Here is a 20,607-nt window from a genome sequence, read left to right as displayed (position 1 = left end):
CCACGGCTACGTAGGTGGCTGCGCCGAGCGAACCTGGTCCTCTCCACCAATCAGGAGACGCGGGAACCTCCGCCCCCGGGCGCGGGCCAATGGCGCTGACTGGGGGCGGGCACCGCCTCCTGGTGGCCGCAAGGTTTCACTGCAGGGCCACCACCTAACTCAGTGACGCCGCGGCCGCCTCCTGCCCAGGTCAGAACGCTCCCGGGCGGGGGTGCGGTCGTGCAATAGGAAGCCGAGCGCGTTGCAAGCTTCCCGTCGGACACCCGCTACCCGGCCCCTCACCCTACCTAGTGCATTCCCTGGACACCTCCGGAGTCCCCACCTGTGGTCCTCGGAGACCCCTTCCGGGCCAGCCATGCCTCTAAGTCGCACTTTGTCCATGTCCTCACTGCCAGGACTGGAGGATTGGGAGGATGAGTTCGACCTGGAGAACACGGTGCTCTTCGAGGTAGCCTGGGAGGTGGCCAACAAGGGTGAGCACGTCAGGCGTCCGGGCCCTAGACTAGGGCGGTCGGGGATGGGGGCCCGGAACTCTTGACTCAGGCGGGCAGAACTATATTGAGGACTCTTCGGTTCTGGGCAAGGCTTCTATGACTCCTATGTCCTTGGCGAGGGGCTGGAATATGTCTCCTAGGCCCAGCGCGGGGAAGGGACGAGGGGCTTGACTTAAGATGGAAGGAGCCTTCCAGGTTCCAACTGTGTCTCAGAGGAGAGGGCACTAAAATGAAAGCTTCCTATGTCCTGGAGGCAGGCTTCCCAGAGACCAGAGATCTGGGTCCTGAAAAGGGAAGGAGTGGCCGGGGGGATGGGACTTCTGCATGCAAACCTGGGGAGCAGCTGGGATTTCAGAACTGTGGTCCTGGAGAAAATGGTCTCTGGGTGCAATTCTGGATTAGTGAGAGAGCCACTAGGAGATAGGATGCATCGGTTGTTGTAAGAGCATCTGGGAATCGGGCTACTTGAGAATAAAGATGGGCAGGGGTTGGAGACCCTAATTCTTAGGTGCTAAGGTGGGAGGGAGTTGGAGGCCAAAATGCCTGGGCTTTAAAAGAATCTGGGCCCTGAGACATGGGTTCCTAGGAGAAGTGGAACCCATGATCTTGGGCATATGAGCACTGGAATGGGGAAGGCTGGGAAGTCCTAAGTTGGTCAGGGGCTGGGCTCTAGGATGGGAGTGGCGGGGAGCCTGCATTTCTATGTCCTAGGCTTCTAAGAGCCCCAGCTTCTAACTTGGGAGATGACTGAAGCTGGAATCCCCAGAAACTAGGCAGTCTCAATCTCACTCCTCAGAAGAGTGGAGTCTAGGATTGCTTGGCTGGGACTCGGAGAGAAAGGGACTGGGCCTCCCAGCATGAGAAGGGGCCTGTGGACCCAGAGCCATGTATTGCTAGGGCCTGGGCTCCAAGAGGCGAGGAAGCTCCCAGGGGCCCAGACTCCTGGGTTTGAGATGGGATCATGGGAGGACCAGGGCCCTGCAAGCCTGTGTCCCCAGTCAGGGAGAGGGGACTTCAGAGACAGATCTGCAGGGATCCTGGGGGATAGGGAATGACAATTAAGGCTTCTCTTGGGTAACTAGAAAGGCGAATAGGGCAATGAAAAAGGATCCTCCCCACTGTGTCTTGGAGCTGACTGGGAATCTAAACCCAGCTCCTGAAAGCTTGGTCCCAATGATTCTCAGCCTCTGCCATCCTCAAGCTCCTAGTCCCCAATTCCCTCAAACCCGGGAGTCTAACTCACGCTCCCTCCCGCTCAGTATCCTGATCCCAGCCCCCTTCTCCCGTAGACCCAGGAGGATTACCCTCCAGACCGGTCTCCTTGACCCAAGCCTCCAACCACTACTCCCTCTCCTCTGATTCCAAAGTATGGGCTCCCAGTCCCCTCTTGCCCTGAGCTGGAGGGCTGGGGTCTCACCCCCCACCCCAGGTCCCAGACCTATGGACCTCAGCTGGGGCCTGCCCTCATGCACTTGGGCCCACAGTGGGGGGCATCTACACGGTGCTCCAGACGAAGGCGAAGGTGACAGGGGATGAGTGGGGCGACAACTACTACCTGGTGGGACCGTACACGGAGCAGGGTGTGAGAACCCAGGTGGAGCTGCTGGAGCCCCCAACCCCAGCTCTGAAGAGGACGTTGGACTCCATGAACAGCAAGGGCTGCAAGGTGGGACATGGCATGGCTGAGGGAAGGAGCCCAGGGCCCTCCAGCAGGGTATAAGCAGAGAATGGAGAAGGAAGGGGCAGGGAGTAGAGCGGGAGGCATGGACAGCCACAGGGAGCACCAAGCCAGATATACGTAGAGGAGGAAAGAATGATAGGTGGACAGACACAGGAACCCATGAAGTTCAAGCTGGTGGATTCAGTTTGTTGGTGAATGGACAGACAGAGAGATAGATGAATCTAAGAAACCAAGATCCAAGAAGACCCTGATGGAAAAGGAGCTAGACAGAAAGACAGCCAGCCAGAGGGAGGTGGGCTTGGGCTAAGGCAAGTGTGCTGGAGCAAGATTCTGAAGGCTGAAGTTCAAAGTCAGCCTCTGCTTGCTGCCTTGGGTGACCTTGGCTAATGAATGTGCTAATAGCATCTACCTTGAAGGGGTGCTGGGAGGGTGAAAAGTCAATAATCATAACATCTTTGGCATGGTTCCTGTAGGAAGTTAGCCCTGCGGTATGAGCTATTACCATCATTGATACCACCACCACCACCACCATCATCATGACTTATAAATAGCCAGTGTGGAGAGTGAGGCAGATGGGCTGTCAAGGGAGAGGGATGTACATCTCCGAGGTACAGGAGAGAGGCTGCTGGATGCTTCAGAGAGAAAGAATATTGATTAAGAAAGGAGAGGCATGTGGACAGACGCAAGGGACAGAGTCTGAGATGAGCAGATCCTGAGTCTAAGAAAAAGGAGTGGAGAGTTCCAGGGCCCTAGGATGAAGACTGAAAGGAAAGCAGCTGCCATTCAGGAGAGGCCCATGGGGCAGGAGTCAGAGGGTCAGACAGGTGGGAGGCTGGAAGGCAGAGGTACAGTGGTTCCTCCACTCATTCATAGTGTGTCTGGGGTGGGGTCTGGAGTCCAGTCAGGCCAGACTGTGTCCCTAAGGGACCCCAGCACAGCCCAGTCCCTCTCCCAGGGGAGTTGCTCCTAAGAATAGCCCCCCCAGCAAAAGGGCAGACAACAGCTGGGAGGAGGAGGGGCGTCCCAGTGAGGCTCCTGGCAGGGAAAAGCCAGGTTGGCGTTGTAGGAGGAGGATGAGTCCTCGTGCCCTGGCTAGAGGCATGGCAGCAGGCCCAGAACCCAGGCCACAGTCTCAAGAAAAATGTGGCAAGGGCTGAAATGAGACAACAAGTCTCAGAAACGTGGCAGGGGGTAGAAAAATGCAGCCTTAGGGCACAGGAAGAGGACAGGAGGTACTAGAAAGGTGGCCGCAGACTACAAAATGGGCCTATGGACAGAAGGAAGAAGTAGCAGGTGACAAATATATGATGAAAGGGACAGAAACAAAGCAGGGAGGTAGGGTGCAGGTGGTGGCAGGAATAGTAGGCGAAACTTCCAGTGGAAGGAAGTAGTCACAGACAGAAGATGAGGGGAGAAAGCACCAGAACTTAGTAGAGAAGGGCAGCAGACCCAGAAACAGGTTGCAGGTAGGGGAAGTAAGACAGTGGAGGCAGAGTCCTGGAGTGAAAGGAGGGAGTGGGTGGGAGACTGGTAGCAGTTACAGAATCTAACCAAGGGATCAGGAAATTTTCGAAGAGAGGTGGCAAAAGAGTGTGGCAAAAATAATTCACAGCAAACAGAAGTAAGGCAACAGGTGAGAAATTAGCAGCAGATACAAAGGATGAGAGAACTGGGCTTCTGCCAACAGATAGGAAAACTGCAGAAACACTGAGCTTCCCTGTACCCCATCTCAGGTGTATTTTGGGCGCTGGCTGATTGAGGGGGGCCCCCTGGTGGTGCTCCTGGACGTGGGGGCCTCAGCTTGGGCCCTGGAACGCTGGAAGGGAGAGCTCTGGGACACCTGCAACATCGGGGTGCCCTGGTATGACCGCGAGGCCAACGATGCCGTCCTCTTTGGCTTCCTCACTACCTGGTTCCTGGGTGAGGTAGGCTCCACTTTTGACTCCATCTCAAGCTGCTCCACCCAGGCCTGAAACTACAATTACCATCAGCCCCTGGGCAGAGAATGGGCTTCTACCAAGGCATTCTGGGAGTTGTAGGTTCTTGATTCCAAGAATTAAATCTGACCTTTGGGGATATGGACATCCAGAGGGCCGGCTTCTTCTTTCCTCAGAGACCCAAACTGCCAACCCTAGCTGCATTTACTCCAGTTTTCTGAGTAAAGGAGGCTGGGCTGCAGAGGACTGGCCCCTAGGAATTCTGGGAGTTGTAGTTCTCTAATCCAATATTGCTGGAACTTAAGCACTCAGATGAGGACCTGGATGCTTGTGGATCACCAGCCCATCTGAGAAGCAGTAATCCTGGTTCTGACCTCTAAGATTTAAAAGGCTCAAGAAATTCAATTTCCCATGCCCAGGGACAAATACTTAAGGATCTGCCTGCCCAAGGCATTCTGGCAGTTGTAATCCTTTTGCTAGTGTTGAATGCAGAAGGCTCATCCTTGATTGAGATAAGGGGTCTCCAGGAGTTGTAGCCAGAACTTGGAACACTAGAACTTCAGTCTTCCCAGTTCAGCCTTGCCAACTTCAGAAGACTGGCAAAAAAGAAAAAGCAAAAAACCAAAAACTCAACTCCCATCAGTCTCTGGGGGATGAGACCAGCTGGTCTGACTGCCTTGAAGTTTATAGTTCCCTGTCCTGTGGGGATTACAACCCACTCTGTGTGGTAGTGGTAATGGAGTTACCTTTCCCCTGCTTTCTTGTCCATGTTGGGGATTGCTGACTCCTTTCATGGTGCACATGGAGACATGGTGACCCTATCCCTCTTGCCCCACAGTTCCTGGCCCAGAACGAGGAGAAGCCACATGTGGTTGCCCACTTCCATGAGTGGTTGGCAGGCATTGGGCTCTGCCTGTGTCGTGCCAGGCGGCTGCCTGTGGCAACCATCTTCACCACCCATGCCACACTGCTGGGGCGTTATCTGTGTGCTGGTGCTGTGGACTTCTACAACAACCTGGAGAATGTGAGCTGGGAGTGTGGCAGAAGGTGGGGGACTGCAGGGATTTCAAGGCAGCCCAAAGCTCTAGGAAGCCCAAGTGGATCAAGCTTCTTCCTCTCCCAGAACCTGAGTCCAAGTCCCCAGACCCCTCCTCCCTTAGACCCAGGAGTTCAGGTGCCAGGCCCACCCCGAAACCCAAGACCCTAGAGTCCTAGACCTCCATTCCTCTCCGCAACACTCCTAGTTTGTCTTCCTTCCCTTCCTGCCCAGTTCAACGTGGACAAGGAAGCAGGTGAGAGGCAAATCTATCACCGCTACTGCATGGAACGGGCAGCAGCCCATTGTGCTCATGTCTTCACAACTGTGTCTCAGATCACTGCCATTGAGGCCCAGCACCTACTCAAAAGGAAACCAGGTAGGGTCTGGGTTGGGGTCCCTAGACACGAATGAGGTAGGCAACTGTCAATGCCAAGGCCAATACTACTCTTTATAAAGAACTGAGAACTACAACTCCCAGAAGGACCTGGGATTGGGGTGATGATTTGTAAATGAATCTGTCTGGCTCTGTATACCCCAGAGGCTAGTGGGAGTTGTAGTGTCTCTGATACTAATTTCAGAAATGGTAAATTCAACAATTGGCTAATGTAGATATCGGTCTTCTGAAAGGGAATACAGGGGTAGTAGACTTTGTTTTGGGGGAAAATAGAGTTGGAACTGGGCTTTCTTCCCAGATCTTATTACCCATTCTCAATGAGTGTGGAGTGAGAACTGTAGTTCCCAGAAGGTCTTTGTCTGCCTAGCTCCAAATGTTCCTGAAATTTTGTCCTTGGAGCTGATGGGGGTTGTAGTTTTTCATTGACATGCTTTAATTTCTGAGGAGAGGAAATGGCTGGGTCCCTGAGAGACTCTTGAAGGTAGAGAGTGTGTCCTGGGAGAAGTAAGACATTGGGATACTTAATCATTCTCATCTCAGGGTGGGATAAGGGGAAACAAAAGAACTACAACTCCCAGGATCTCTGATGTGGATCAGATCCCTGCCTGGTCAGCTTTTGTAGGAGCTGCGGTGACTGGTAATTGTGCTTGCAAACATAAACAAATATATGGGAAAGAAGGCATTTGGGTGGCAGAGTAAGTGGGTCACTGTGGAAGCTCACAGAAGAGCTAGAGAAACAAAGAAGTTGCAAAAGAAAAGGAGTCTTTCATTTATTCATCCAAACACACTGATCTGAATGAACAAATGAAGAAATGAAACATGGGACCTTCTTCCCCAATCCCAGATATTGTGACCCCCAATGGACTGAATGTGAAGAAGTTCTCTGCCATGCATGAGTTCCAGAACCTCCATGCTCAGAGCAAAGCTCGGATCCAGGAGTTTGTACGAGGCCATTTTTATGGGTATGTGGGCAAAGTACCTAGGTTTTAAAAGAAGAAGAGCTGGGATCAGGACTCCTGGATCCTTAGGAGTCCTTGGGCAGCTAGTCCCTGAGCTCCAGAACAATGGGCTGAGTCTTAAAGGAGCACCCCATCTAACAAAAAAAAAAAAAAAAAAAAAAAAAAAACACCCTACAACTCCCAAGAGACTTCATGGTGCTTCTGCATTGGCTAAAAACTCTTTGCAGCCAGGTACCTTATCGCATGCCTGTAATCCCATTGGCTCAGGAGGCTAACGCAGGAAGATCACAAGTTTGAGGACAGCCTCAGCAGTTTAATGAGACCCCGTCTTAAAATAAAAATAAAAGAGGGCTGGGAGCCAGGCACTGTGGTATGCATGCTAGTAATCCCAGTGGCTCTGGAAGCCAGTGCAGGAGAATCGCAAGTTCAAAGCCAGCCCCAGCTACTTAGTGAGGTCCTAAGCAACTCAATGAGACAATTTCAAAATAAAAAATAAAAAGGGCTGGGGATGTCGCTCAGTGGTTAGCACCTCTGGGTTCAATCCCTAGTACCAAAAATCGGGAGGGGACTGGGAATGTGGCTCAGTGGTAGAAAGCCCCTGGGTTCAATCCTAGTACTAGATTTAAAAAAAAAAAAAAAAAATTGCCTTTGCCCCTGTGGCTTCTGGGATTTATATTTTCGAGAACAGGACCAGAGGGTGAAGGTCCCGGGCTTTACCCTGCTTTGTGACTTCTTTAGGCATCTGGACTTCAACTTGGACAAGACCTTGTATTTCTTTATTGCTGGCCGCTACGAGTTCTCTAACAAGGGGGCTGACGTCTTCCTGGAGGCCCTGGCCCGGCTCAACTATCTGCTCAGAGTAAGGCCTCAGCTGTGACGGGGCAAAGGGAGGATAAGAAAATTACTGGAGATCAGAGACCAGGCAGATGGACTTACGGAAACCCATGTTGGGGGAAGCAGGGTGTAGAGACCCAGAAAGAAGATCTAGGGCACAATGGGGACAGTAACTGTCTTGTAGTTCTCAGCAGGAAGAAGCATGGAAGGGTTGTAGAGGTGCTCAGGGGTGGCTAAAGGTGGCAGCCCTGGCCTTCCCATGTGATCCCGGGCTTCCTTCTTTTCCTCATCTCAGGTGAATGGCAGTGAGCAGACGGTGGTCGCCTTCTTCATCATGCCAGCTCGGACCAACAATTTCAACGTGGAAACCCTCAAAGGCCAAGCCGTGCGCAAACAGCTTTGGTCAGCAGCCCTCTGCCTGGGAGCCCTGTCAGCCAAGACCTGGAGTTTTGGTGTTGCTCTCTGTAACATCATCAATTGCTAGTGAAATCACTGCTCAAGACACCTCCAGGGAGCTGTGGCTCACACCTGTAATCCCGGAGGCTCTGGAGGCTGAGGCAGGAAGATCACAAGTTCAAAGCCAGCCTCAGCAACTTAGCGAGGCCCTAAGCAACTCAGCGAGACCCTGTCTCTAGATAAAATATAAAAGAGGGCTGGGGATATGGCTCAGTGGTTAAGCTCATTGGGTTCAATCCCTGGTACAAAACAAAACAAAACAAAAAAACCCTCCAAGGGAGTAAGAAGTTGTGGGCTGGATGAGTGTGACAACATGATCGGGGCTCTGATATCAACCTAGTAAGGTTCCACTCATGCCACTGATCCTAACTAGCTTTGTGAATTTAGGCAAACCACTGTCCCTCCCTGAGCCTGTTTCCTCCTCTGTAAAACCCATTCATTCATTGACCATCAGATATTCACTAAGCATCTAGCATGTGCCAGGCCCTGTTCCTATCATTATCTTGGAACACAGCTATAAGCAACAGAGATAAGATCTCTGCCCTTAGCAGTGTCATGTTCTAGAAATTCTATGGGAAAGTGTTCTATTAAAACAGTAAAGCAGGACTGGAATATGGGACGGGTTGTGAGGACAGATGACACTGACTTTGCCATTGGGCAGAGATGATAAAAGATGAGGAAGAAAGCCTGTATGTGTCTGGGGAACAGCATTTCAGGGATGGGGGAACAGCAAATGCCCTGGGAATGTTTGAGAAATGGCAAAGGAGGCCATTGAGGCTGGAGCAGCATATCCTATGGAAGCAGAGAAGAAAACGAGGCTACCACTTTGGAAGGGATTGCAAGCAGAGCTATGCCAGCGGGGCTCTTCGCTAGCTTTATTTGTGTGCCTGAACATTCCTTTCTTAGAATCTTCTTCTTTTATAAAATGGGGCTTAGCACTGCCTCCTCCAGGGCGAGCACAAGTCCTAATAATAGCTGACATTTCTGGAAGGCTCAGTCTGTGCTGGGCGCTGTGCACTTTTGTCTTGACCTCCTCCAGTCTTCATTGCTAACCTCTGAGGTTGGTTCTATATTTATCCTCATCTGATAGATGAGTCACTGAAGTCAGAGAGGAAAGGCCACCTGTCCCTGGCCACACAGCTGATGCAGGGCACAAGGAACCTGAACCTTCCAGGGCCTCTTCCCTGGTCCCCATCCTCCATCCTGGAGCCCCAGGACATGGCTTTTCTGCTCAGACTTCACTTTCCCCACTGCCACCAAAGCCTGACAATAAATGGCGGCTGGCATTTACCTGATGTTGTTACTCTGCTCCTTCCAGGGACACTGCCAACACAGTGAAGGAGAAGTTCGGGAGGAAGCTTTATGAATCCTTATTGGTGTGAGTACTTGGTCCTCGCTTTGTGTCCTTGGGGGCCCCAACCCCTGTCCTCACCTCATTCCCACGTGCACGTCCTCACTCACCTTGCAGGGGGAGCCTCCCAGACATGAACAAGATGCTGGACAAGGAAGACTTCACCATGATGAAGAGGGCCATCTTTGCCACACAGGTATGGTTTGGACCCCTGATCAGAGAGAAACATTTTCCAACAGCCCTGAAAGTCCTCTTGCCATGTTATCTCTGACTGTAGAGGTTGCTGGGAATTCTTCTTTCTTTGGTGATTCTTTTTGCGGTGCTGGGGATCAAACCCAGGGCCTTGTGCATGCAAGGCAAGCACTCTACCAACTGAGCTATCTCCCCAGCCCCCTTTGGTGATTCTTTATTGAGGGATCATTTTTGAGGTGCACAGAAGGGTATGAGATGACAGGTAGAATTTCAATTCCCGGAGGCACTTTGGGAAAGGCTACTTTCTGTGACTTCTTCTGCCAGCGGGCCTTTTGGGTATTGTGGTTTTGTTGGGTCCTTGTGGTTTGTGAATGAAGGGTAAAAGGGACATTCAGAGAGTCAAGATGGCTGCAAAAGAGAAATTACAAGTGTCAGCTGCCCCTGGGCCTTACTGCACACTGTCTCCCTCTCTGTCCCCAGGCATTGCTGGGAGTGGTAGTTTTGTTGGGCCTCTTTGGGATGGAGCTTAAAGGTCAGCTAAAACCCTTAGCATTCCCTGGAGAACGTTGAAAATTCGGGAACCACTGTTTCTTATCCCATTATCTGTGTCTTAGGTCCCACATACCCCTGGGAGTTGTATCTTCTTTGATTCATGAGACTGATGGAATTAGGTGGATGAAAAACCTTGGAGGGAATTGTCAGTCACAAAACGACAACTACGTCTCCCAGCAGCAGCTCCTGGGACTTTTCTGCAACACTGATTTCCCTTACCATAGAGGATTCTGGGAGTTAGAGTTCTTTCATTCTTTGGGTCAAGGGATTTTGGTACCTATAGTTAGGGTGAGTGATTCTGGGGAATGGAAACCTAGACAGCTAAGTTGCACAAACAGATATGAACTGCTTTTGGCCAAACTATAATTTCCGATGTCCTTCAAGTAGCACACCTAACTCATAGACATTGTTGCTAACAGATGGATGCTGGGAGTTGTAGTTTTTTGGGCCTCAGGACTCAGTAAGCTGAAGGTGAATAGAAACTTTAAATGAGAAATGATTAAACAGTTGCAAAGAATTATCCATCCCAGCAACCTCTGGAGCTTCCTCATCATTCTGACTTCTTTTTGATACTGTGACTTCTGGGAATTGTGGTTCCTTTGGGTTCCTGTTAGGGACGGGGAGGGGATTCTCTTAAGAAAACTACAACTCCCAGCTGTCCCACAAGTTTGCTACTATATTGACAGTCTGTCTGCATTGACTGGGAGAGTTATAGTTCAGTTTCCTTTAATGTCAGAGCTAAGAGCACAGAACAAAGTAGTGATAGTTCTCCATAGTCCTGGGACATGTTGAAACTAACTCTGCCTCAAAAACAGCTGTGAATCACAGTTCTTTTTCTGCACGGTAGTTAAGGCAAAGAACCTTTACAGATAGAATCAAAAAGGAACCTACAAGTCTCTTGGGTTTGTTACCCATGGCCTGTTGGGCATTGTGGTTTCCTTGGATCCCTGGGGTCAACATGGCCCATGGGGGAGTAGGAAGCCCTCTGCCCCTTCCCTCATTCCCACCCCACTTGTGGCCCTTCCAGCGGCAGTCTTTTCCCCCTGTGTGCACCCACAATATGCTGGACGACTCTTCGGACCCCATCCTGACCACCATCCGCCGAATTGGCCTCTTCAACAGTAGTGCCGACAGGGTGAAGGTGAAGGCACTGTCTGGGGGTGGGTTTGCAGTGGCAGGGGGCGGGGGTCGCACCCTAGTCCTCAAACTCCCTGTCCTTCTAGTTTACCAAAGGCATCGCTGTGTTTAGAAAGAACCCTGACTTTTAAGGCAAACAGACTTAGGTTTAAATCTCTGTCTTGTCATCCACTTGCTGTGTGGCTTTAGACAAGTGTTTTACCCACTCTGGGTTCCCAGGAATTATCTACATAAGATGCTTGGGCTAAGCCCTTCTTTTTCACTGCCAGGTGATTTTTCACCCAGAATTCCTCTCCTCCACAAGCCCCCTGCTCCCTGTGGACTATGAGGAGTTTGTCCGAGGCTGCCACCTTGGAGTCTTCCCTTCCTACTATGAGCCTTGGGGCTACACACCGGGTGAGTGCAGCAGGTAGGGGGCAGCATAGTTCTGGGGTCTTGTACAGATCTGGCATGATCCTAGGGCAAGGCACTAGCCTTCCCTGAATCTCTTTCCCTCCTTTGCAAAACAGGAACAATGGTAACAGTCTGTTCTGCTACAGCATGGATTTTGTAACGCAGTAGCTCATGTGACCCAAAACTAGATGAGGATGTCAGTATCTAGTGGATGTCACTGTTCGCTCTGATCCCCCCCCCCCCATGCCAATGTTTGGTCCCCAAATACCAGCAAATGAGTCACAATTAACTAACATAACTAAGTCAGCACAGTTTTCTCCTGAGTTGCCTGTTTTTGCAGCTTATAGAGGTTTTTAGGAACACTTCTACATACGAATTACAATAAACAATAAATTCCTCAAATATATCAGGATTGAGTTATCAAACAAGGCATAGAAGATGTACCATACAAGAGATATTAACAGTAAAAAACCTTCTACTTCCTGTCAAAATAGACTATGAAGCTCTCGCCTTTAATTGCAGCTGTTCAGGAGGCTGAGGCAGGAGGATAAGTTCAAAGTCAGCTTCAGCACCTTAGGCCCTAAGCAACTCTGAGAGACCCTGTCCCTAAATAAAGTATTAAAAAGGGCTGGGGATGTGGCTCAGTGGTAGAGCACCCCTAGGTTCAGCCCCCAGTACCAAAAAAAAAAAAAAAGGATGGACGTTGGTCTAGAGTAAGCGTTCAATAAATCTTCATCTCTCAACTTTGGACTTTTTCACATTCTGAGTCCCTGGAACAAGAGAATTGCTTCTTCTGCATTTCAGCTTCTACTCTGAAAAGCTGGGAGAGGACAGCCTACTGCCCAGCACGATTGTGTAGGCTCTGCGACCAGGCACTTGGTTTGGGCGCCGGTAGAGGGCGCCATTGAAGCTTTGCAATTAAGAGGGAAGGCGTGAGAGGGAAGCTGACTAAGAGGACCTTTCTCACATGTTCCTGCAGCTGAGTGCACTGTTATGGGCATCCCCAGTATCTCTACCAACCTCTCCGGCTTCGGCTGCTTCATGGAGGAGCACATTGCAGATCCCTCAGCTTACGGTCTGTGCCCAGGTCCCAGAGGGTTAGAGAAGAGTGAGGGAGAGTCTTAGTCCTGGGCAGAAGGAAATGCGAACTTTTGGGGCCCTGGGGGAGGAGCGGTCCTAGTGCCACAGAATCCCGGGGAGGATGAAGGTCTCCCCAGACTATTTTTAAAACCCTACCCTAGCTGAGCGCAGTGGCGCACACCTGTAATGCTAGCTGCTAGGGAAGCTGAGGCAGGAGGTTTGCGGATTTAAAGCCAACCTCAGCAACTTGGAGAGACCCTGTCTCTTTAAAAAAAAGGGGGGGGGGAATATATATATATATGTATATGGGGCTGGGAATGTGGTTCAGTAGTTAAGAGCCTCTGAGTTCAATCCCTGGTACAAAAAGCAAACAAAAACCCTGCCCTGGCCTCTGCAGGCATCTATATCCTGGACCGTAGGTTCCGAAGTCTGGACGATTCCTGTTCGCAGCTCACCTCCTTCCTCTACAGCTTCTGCCAGCAGAGCCGGCGACAGCGCATCATCCAAAGGAATCGCACAGAACGTCTCTCTGACCTTCTGGACTGGAAATACCTAGGCCGGGTATGAACCCCTTCCCTAACTGCACCTTCCTCACTTTCTGGGTTGAATCAGCCTCTTCTGACTCCAAGTCTTGAATTCTGCAGCCTCAAAAAGTTAGTGCAGGTGGTAGGGCCTCCTCCTACTTCTCCTAGTTCTAACAATTGCTGCCCGTTTAAGAATCACGGGCTGGGACTGTAGCTCAGTGGTGGTGGAGTGTGTGCCCAGCTTGAGCGAGGCCCTGGGTTCAACCCCCAGTACCTCAAAGAGAGACAGCGGGGAGGGGAGGGAAAGGAGGAGATGGGGGGTGGAGAGAGAGAGAATGCCAGCCTGGGCAATTTAGCGAGATCCTGTCTCAAAATAAACAACAGAAACCTGCGGATACAGCATAGTGGCAGAGCACCCCTGGGTTCAATTCCCAGTACCGGAATTAAAAAAAAAAAAAAATGCATGGACTTCCGGAGGAAGAACATTGGTTCCGAGTTCATTTGCATAGGGGTGTGGCCCAAGCATTGCCTGACTCGAGAGTCCCACCCCCCTAGTGAGACATAGCTCAGGGATTGATTCAGGGATTGCCCATTCATAGCTCTGCTCATCCACACAGGGGTAGAACCAGAAAAGTGGACATTTGCATAGGAAGGTGCAGGCGAGTGTGTTGTCTACACTAAAAGGTGTCAGGATTCACCAGGAGCGTGGTCTGGCTCCTGCGTCCCTTGACACCTTCTCCCCTCCTTTACCCCAAGTACTACATGTCTGCACGCCACATGGCGCTGGCCAAGGCCTTCCCAGATCACTTCACCTACGAGCCCCACGAGGATGCGGTGAGTGGACCCGGGATTTCTGCTGAGCCAGGAACTGGAGAGCGGGGCTGGGCCGCGGGTGGGGTGGGTGTCCTTCTGGGGCCTCTGCTCACTCTGGTTTGTGCCCACACTCACGGGTGTGCAGACCCAGGGGTACCGCTACCCACGGCCAGCCTCGGTGCCACCATCGCCCTCACTTTCACGACACTCGAGCCCACACCAGAGCGAGGATGAAGAAGAACCTCGGGACGGGCCCCTTGAGGAAGAGCGTTACGATGAGGATGAGGAGGCTGCCAAAGACCGGCGCAACATCCGTGCACCAGAGTGGCCGCGCCGGGCCTCCTGTGCCTCTTCCGCTGGTGGGAGCAAGCGCAGTAACTCTGTGGACACTGCGCCCTCCAGCTCAATCAGCACGCCCAGTGAGCCCCTCAGCCCCGCCAGCTCACTGGGTGAGGAGCGCAACTAAGCCTCCACTCCACACTCCCTGCCTGTCGTTTCCTTCCTCCAGGGAATGGATGCCGGGAGCACTATTTCTGAACCCCTCTCCAGATCCTGAGTGGTATCCACACCCATTGTGTGGACCACAACCCAGCCCCTTCCGCCATACACTCCAACCCCTCCAGCTCCACCCTGGGAGTCTCCACACTCCAAAAACCACAATGCTGTGCCTTTCTTGGGTTTCAGGTTGCATTATCTGTACCCTGGAGTCCCTCAGGCTTGAACTGGGTCCCAGAGGCCTGGAATCTGCCATTATTCTGCCATGGTGCCAGAGGTTTTAGGAAAACTGGCCTGTTGCTTTCCAGACCGAGTCTCCTAGAGCCCTTTGTGGCTTGCAAATTCTACAGCATACAGAGCACGCCATGCTCAGGCCCTGCCTGAGGACCACCAAGTGCTGTAAACTACATGGTTTCCCTGCTAATGGGACCCTTTCAGGGACTTAAGTAACTGAATGCCAACTGTCCTGTATTTCAACTCAGAACCCGGCTCCAGGATGGGATCATGTTCTGGCCCTCTCTGGTGTCCAGTTCCCACCCACCCCCGACCCCTGTTCCTGTCAACCCCCACACTTTGGCCAAGCCAGGGGTGGCAGAACTGCTTGGTTCCTCATTCCTTCTGGAGCACTTGCAGATGTGGTCTAGATACCTTTCTGCCTTTCTGGTCTTTTCTGTACCAGATCCCACTCCTTCCCTGAGTCTGAGCTCTCCTCCGAATCTAGAGATTCTTTCTCTGTCCTCCAGAGAATCCCTCTGCTGAGCACAACCCCTACCCCCCAGCTGTCCCCACTGCTCAGCCCACCGTAAAACCACTGGGTTCTAGGTCCCAGCTGCTGAATCTGGAGCCTTACCACTGTGCTGCATCCTGGTCCCTTTCCCCTGATCTATAACTGGGTTCTAGAAGCCCTACATTTACCTCAAGGTACTTCCATCCCCAAGCTGTGCCCTCCCCCAAGCTTTGGTGAAAGGGAGGGACCCCTCACGTGTGCTGTGCTGTGTCTGATGCACTGCTTGGTTTGTAGTTGGGAGGGGTGTGATTAGAGTGTGTCCAGAGATGAAAAAAATACATCTATATTTAAGAATTCCACATATGGTCAGACATGAGCACTTGGTGGGCCTCACTCCTGATTCCCCCAGACCTCATTTTAGTCCCTGCCCTGGCCCACTCCATGGTTGCTTATCTCATGCTATTGGAGCAATTTGGATTGCTGTTCTAAGATTCCAGTGTTGTTCAGGGAAGGCACATCTGACTGCTTAGCTGGGACTTAATTTGCAAGTGGCACAAGTGGCAAGTGATCTTTGGCATGAAGGGGCTCTGTGACAAAAGATCCACAGGGCAACCATGAGAACCATGTAGTTCTTTAAATTAAATGTGGTTTCTCAATAATACTGGTCATCAGCAAGTGTTCAACGGCCACAAGTGGTCCATGGCTATCCTATTGGACATCACAGATGGATTGGCTTCGCATGTTTCCAGGACTCTGGTTTCTGTACTTTGGCCTCATTGTCCCCTAGATGGCTCTATTTAAAAACAAACTTTTTTGTTCTAATCTTCACTAGGCCATATGTGCGTCTCTGAGCCAATCACTACTCAGGAAACTAGAAAACTCCAATTGCTTTGGATCTGGATATGTCGTCATCTTTCTCGTTAGCCTCTGTTACAGTCATGCAGAAGTTCCCCTCGCTCTCTGAAATCACGAGTGGCCATCCAAGCGTGATGACAGCAGATAAAATAGCAACCACTTAAGATGTCTCTTCTACCCTAAAGGGAGGGGAGAGGGGGTCAGAACTGACACAGCAGTTTTGTAGCTTGGGCCCAGCAAAAGCCAAGTCTTCTGTTAAGCTTCTTCAGTTCCCACTTGGATAATGTGGACCCAAGTCTCACATCGTTTGTGTTGAGCCTCAAACCCCTAGCTCAACACTTCTTGGGCATCATATGTACCCAGCTGCTCAGATCCACCTAATAATTCCAGATTGTGTCTTGTGGTTTTATTCCAACATGAGCCATTATCATCTCTAAAGTTGTAGAAAACAGCCTTTGGATATCACACCCAGGCAATGGCCTCAATTTGCCCACATAAAGGGGTTAATAATTATACTTGTCTTCTAGTTTTTGTGTACCAGAGATTGAACCCAGGGGGCCTTAACCACTGAGCAACATTCCCAGCCCTTTTTATTTTATGAGCTAGGATCTCACAAAGTTGCTTATGGCTTTGTTAAATTGCTGAGACTGGCCTCAAACTGTGATCCTCCTGCTTCAGTCTTCCTCCCCTGTTGCTAGGGTCTGTCTTCAATTTTAAGTCCTTGGTCCAGTACCTAACCCCAATCACTCTTTGAACAAGTCCATTCCAGTCCACACTGGCCATGTAGCTCAGAGGTAGAATTCACCTTTAGGAGTGCCAGACACTAGACCAAGTCAGAAAAAAAAAGGTGACTGCTGCAGTGCAGGCGGGTAACCCCAGCAACTCTTAATCTAAAGGCAGCCTAGGCGACTCAGCAAGACCCTATGTCAAAATAGGGATGGGGATGCAGCTAAAGTATAAAGCATCCCTGGGTTCAGTGTTCAAGCTCTACTACCACACATGCAAAAAAGGAAGAGCCCAGAACTGCTTCAGGTTGCTGAGACCTAGCAGTACCTGGTTCCAGCTACCAACCCCAGGTCTGAGTATGTTAGACCCCCCGGAGGCTGTCTCCACCATCTAGGAGGGGCAGTGAAAGGTAGCCAGGCAAACCTAGAAGCCTTGACTGCAACTTACCCCACAGATGGGGTCCTGTCTCAGAACAGATAAGAATAAACAAGGGCCAAGGCCCCTCTCTCTGCCACCCCCACAACCCAGTCACATGGTCTTCAACACACACACACACACACAAAACCACCAGATGCTGGAAAAAGCTTTATTTTCATTTGGTCCAAGGTTTAGGAGGGGCTCCATGGTGGTTACAAAGCTGCCTAGGGGTTAGAGAGAGAGAGAGAGGCTCAGGTCAAAGCTCTGATGCCAGGATATGCAAAGGAGCCCCATCTAAGGCCACACTGCTCCAGGCCTTCTAGTCATGCTTGAGGGTGAGTCTTTCGAAGAGATACTCGCCCAGGCCAGCCTGGGGGCCTGCCAGACGGTGGAGATTAGTCAAGTGGTCTCCTATCTTCTTGATCAGCTTCACCTCCTCATCAAGGAAGTGGTTCTCCAGAAAGTCACAGAGCTGAGAGAGAGAAGAGGAGAAATTAAAAGTCCAATTCCTGGAAAAGATGGAGGAAGAGCTGCCTTTGGTAACAAGGGCAGATGTAGGAATGAGGCTTAGAAGTTACTTGCCCAGTCAAAAGAAAGCAGCCATGGATGAGAGGGGTACTTACATGTGGGTCTGTGCGGGTAGAGCCCAAGGCATGAAGATCCAAAATGGCTTGGTTCAGGTTCTTCTCCAGGGCCAAGGCAGCTTCCATGGCATCCTGGGTGTTGCCCCACTCATCTTGAGAAGGTTTCTGTATAGAAGACAAACAGTTCAGGTTGGTCACATTCCCTCACCCCCACTACAACTCCCAGCAGTTGTCGGTATCAGAGATCTGGCCCCCAAAACTTTGTGTATCACCCCCACTTTCCAACAACTGTATGTATGTCCTCAAGACCTAGATGTAGGCCCCTGGCGGCCTGTACGTGGCGTCTTGGAGAAATTCTCTGTGCCTCCCTGTCCAGCGATAAAAAACCCGCACAGAACTGAACTCAACCTCCATAAGCCCCCGCGACACCTCAAAGGCGCCTCGCGGGTACGACCTACACACACACACACACACAAATTTACCTGCACGTCCTGGAAGAGGGCACGGCCGCCGCGTTGGTTTTGCATCTTCAGGAGACGCTCGGAGGCCTCGCGCTTTTCCTCGGCCAACTCGCGGAAGAAGTGGCCCACGCCCTCCAGAGCCACATCGTCACGGTCAAAATAGTAGCCCTGCGGGAAGAAATAGAGAAAGGTTGGAAGGCTGGCAGGAGGGGAGATCAGCCGAGCGGACTCCGCCCTCCGACTACCAGCGGAACAAAGAAGACTGGCGCATGCGCACAGACAAGAGGTGCGCGGTTAGGGGGAACTTGGGCCTGCGGCGCCCCAGGGACCCTCACCAGAGAGAGGTAGGTGTAGGAGGCCTGCAGATGTAAATTGACAAGGCGGTTGACGGCAGCCTCCACCTCGGTAGAATAATTCTGACGAATCTGGGAGGCCATGGTTGGTCGTCAATAAGGAGCTAACCACAAAAAACGGAGTTAGCTGGTCCCGGAAGCAGGAGGTGGGCGAGAAGGTGGTCCCGGAGATGGTAAATGGAGATCAGATTGGAAGGCGATTGGAAGTAGAAGAAAAGGGAGTCCCCGGGTCTGTTCCGTCCAAACACTGTTGAAGCAAGAGACAGATCCGCAGGACCTCCAAGCGCGATGGTTGAAGCTGCGGTCGGGGCAGCCTTTTTTATAGTGCGCTGGCGCCCAGAGGCGGGGCGTTTAGGGCGGGAGTTCCGCCAATCTGCGCTGGCGGGAGGCGGGGCCTAAAGGCCGGGCCTGACCAATGACAAGCAGGTAGGAGTGTAAGCCCCCGCCCGGAGGTGGGGAAGTCACGCGCCTGGATCACCAGGCTGTTGTGAAATTGAAATAGGGGTTGGGGGGAAGGGGGCTTGGGGGTTGGGTGCCAGGGAAGTAAAAGGCTTTAGGGGGGTCTTTCAGGGAAGAGGGAGATGTATGAAGACAGTGGGAAACCCTGGGGAGTGATGACTGAAGTCCTGGGGTGTCTCAAGAAAGCAAGTGGGCTTCTAGGGTTTCTGAGAAAGTGGTTCTTTCTGGTGTCCTGAACAGGGGATCTCCAGTTACCTGGGGTTTGTTGTTCACAATAAGGGGTCTCCAGGTCATTGGAAAGTTTGAAAGGCAAGGAGGTGGTATTTTGGGATCCTGGGGATCTTTGGAGATATGGGGTACGAAGAACCTGGAACTCTAGGGTTTTCACTGGGAGGGCCGTGTTTATGAGGTGAAGCCCCTGTTTTTACCGAGCCCTCCAGGGGACTTTAAGCCCTTTAAGCGAGCTGCAAGATGGGAAGGGCAATGTTTTTGTTTTGTTTTGTTGGAGGCGGGTGTTTCTGGAAGCCTAGCAAGGGCATTTTGAAAAGGTGGAAGCAACACATGGAACCCTGGACAGCCCTTGGGAGTCCTGGAAAAACTGGGCGTCTTGGCGCTATTTCAGGGGCTCAACTATCTTATTGGGAGTAGAGATATGGAGAGGAAGGAAATGACTTGCTCTTTGGGGGTCTCGCTGGGGCTGGCTTTCCTGGGAACTGTTCTGGAGGGAACTCCAGAGGCTGAGAATTCGTTGTCCTGGAACAGTGCCTCTGAAGTTGTCCAAGAGTCCTCCTGACACCTGCTCCTTCAGTCACAAAGTACAGCCCTGTGTCCTGGAGGAACAAGGTCTGAGGACCTGCAGACAGGGTGTCAATCTTTTTTCAAACATATTTTAAAGTGTGCCAGGTCCATGTTGATAGGGCTTGGTTCAAACCAGGACCCTGATCTTGGGGGAGGGAAGACACAAAAGACAGGAACTTGACCATGATGTAGGAGCCCTGGGAGCTGAAACAGCCCAGGCACGTAGCTGACGTTGGGATCCCCAGATACGGGGGCCAGGGGGGAATCTGGGGTCCTCAAGGGGCGTCTGGGCGGGCGGCCGGGCAGGCGACAGCATTGCTGAGTCATGCTGAGCTCAGCGCGGGAAGGGGCTCCGCGGCGGCAAGGGCGGGGCGGCTCGCTGACCTCATCCCCTCCAGCGGGTTCAGCCCTTGTGCCAGGGACCCTCGCGGGAGGCGTGATAGAACCAGGTCTGGTCCCCTACGCCACCTTCATGGAAACCTGCTGAGTGTGCATTGTCTCCTGTCTCCGGGTCTTTCTTTTTCGTCTCTTGATGCTCTTTCCAGGGCATCCCGCTTGTTACCTTGCCCTGTCTCTGGTTGGTGGCTGTCTTCCTATCTTTCCCCTGAGTTGGTGTCTCTGGGGAGTCCAGGGGAGGGGCAGGTGCCCCAGGCGCCGGCTTGATTGCTGAGCGGGTTACTCATTGACCACATTCAAACCTCAGCCTGAAGACCTTTAGCCTCGGGCAGGCCCAGACCAGTGGAGCCTGGAAGGGCCCCCACGTGGAAGAGGAGGGGCCGACACAAAGGTGATGGAAGGACTCGGAAAACTTGGGGATACTGAGACCCTGAGGCAGAATTCCCGACCCCCTAGGGTGGGTCCCATTCTCTCTCCTGACTCCCCAGTGCCTCTGCTGT

The 20,607-nt window shown here is 51.8% G+C and overlaps 2 protein-coding genes across 2 annotated transcripts; one reads left to right on the top strand and one right to left on the bottom strand.

Moving 5' to 3' along the window:
• The first annotated feature begins 141 nt into the window (after positions 1 to 141).
• On the top strand, positions 142 to 15,886 carry GYS1 (glycogen synthase 1). Its single transcript, XM_079118462.1, has 16 exons — positions 142 to 473; positions 1,979 to 2,160; positions 3,909 to 4,100; positions 4,951 to 5,136; positions 5,383 to 5,527; positions 6,390 to 6,507; positions 7,243 to 7,363; positions 7,634 to 7,740; positions 9,113 to 9,172; positions 9,263 to 9,341; positions 10,917 to 11,030; positions 11,296 to 11,422; positions 12,399 to 12,494; positions 12,897 to 13,060; positions 13,780 to 13,857; positions 13,982 to 15,886. The coding sequence occupies exons 1-16, from the start codon at positions 356 to 358 to the stop codon at positions 14,300 to 14,302; spliced, it is 2,208 nt and encodes a 735-aa protein (XP_078974588.1). The 5' UTR covers positions 142 to 355; the 3' UTR covers positions 14,303 to 15,886.
• Positions 15,887 to 17,211: 1,325 nt separating this feature from the next.
• FTL (ferritin light chain) lies at positions 17,212 to 18,758 on the bottom strand. Its single transcript, XM_079118466.1, has 4 exons — positions 18,437 to 18,758; positions 18,123 to 18,269; positions 17,680 to 17,805; positions 17,212 to 17,528 (listed from the first exon to the last, which is right to left on the bottom strand). The coding sequence occupies exons 1-4, from the start codon at positions 18,536 to 18,538 to the stop codon at positions 17,376 to 17,378; spliced, it is 528 nt and encodes a 175-aa protein (XP_078974592.1). The 5' UTR covers positions 18,539 to 18,758; the 3' UTR covers positions 17,212 to 17,375.
• Positions 18,759 to 20,607: the final 1,849 nt, after the last annotated feature.

The sequence above is a fragment of the Sciurus vulgaris genome (assembly GCF_902686455.1).
Source record: "Sciurus vulgaris genome assembly, chromosome: 17".
NCBI classification, from domain to species: Eukaryota; Metazoa; Chordata; class Mammalia; order Rodentia; family Sciuridae; genus Sciurus; species Sciurus vulgaris.
This window is presented reverse-complemented; position numbering and strand designations above follow the sequence as displayed.

What these genes read in the sequence shown, in the direction of transcription:
- GYS1 (XM_079118462.1), top strand. Translation starts at nt 356, where the DNA reads ATGCCTCTAAGTCGCACTTTGTCCATGTCCTCACTGCCAGGACTGGAG. An exon ending in CTTTATGAATCCTTATTGGT is followed by an intron (nt 9,173 to 9,262) that starts GTGAGTACTTGG and finishes CTCACCTTGCAG; the next exon opens with GGGGAGCCTCCCAGACATGA. An exon ending in TGCAGATCCCTCAGCTTACG is followed by an intron (nt 12,495 to 12,896) that starts GTCTGTGCCCAG and finishes TGGCCTCTGCAG; the next exon opens with GCATCTATATCCTGGACCGT.
- FTL (XM_079118466.1), bottom strand. Translation starts at nt 18,538, where the DNA reads ATGGCCTCCCAGATTCGTCAGAATTATTCTACCGAGGTGGAGGCTGCC. An exon ending in CCCTCTTCCAGGACGTGCAG is followed by an intron (nt 17,806 to 18,122) that starts GTAAATTTGTGT and finishes TCTTCTATACAG; the next exon opens with AAACCTTCTCAAGATGAGTG. An exon ending in CTACCCGCACAGACCCACAT is followed by an intron (nt 17,529 to 17,679) that starts GTAAGTACCCCT and finishes TCTCTCTCTCAG; the next exon opens with CTCTGTGACTTTCTGGAGAA.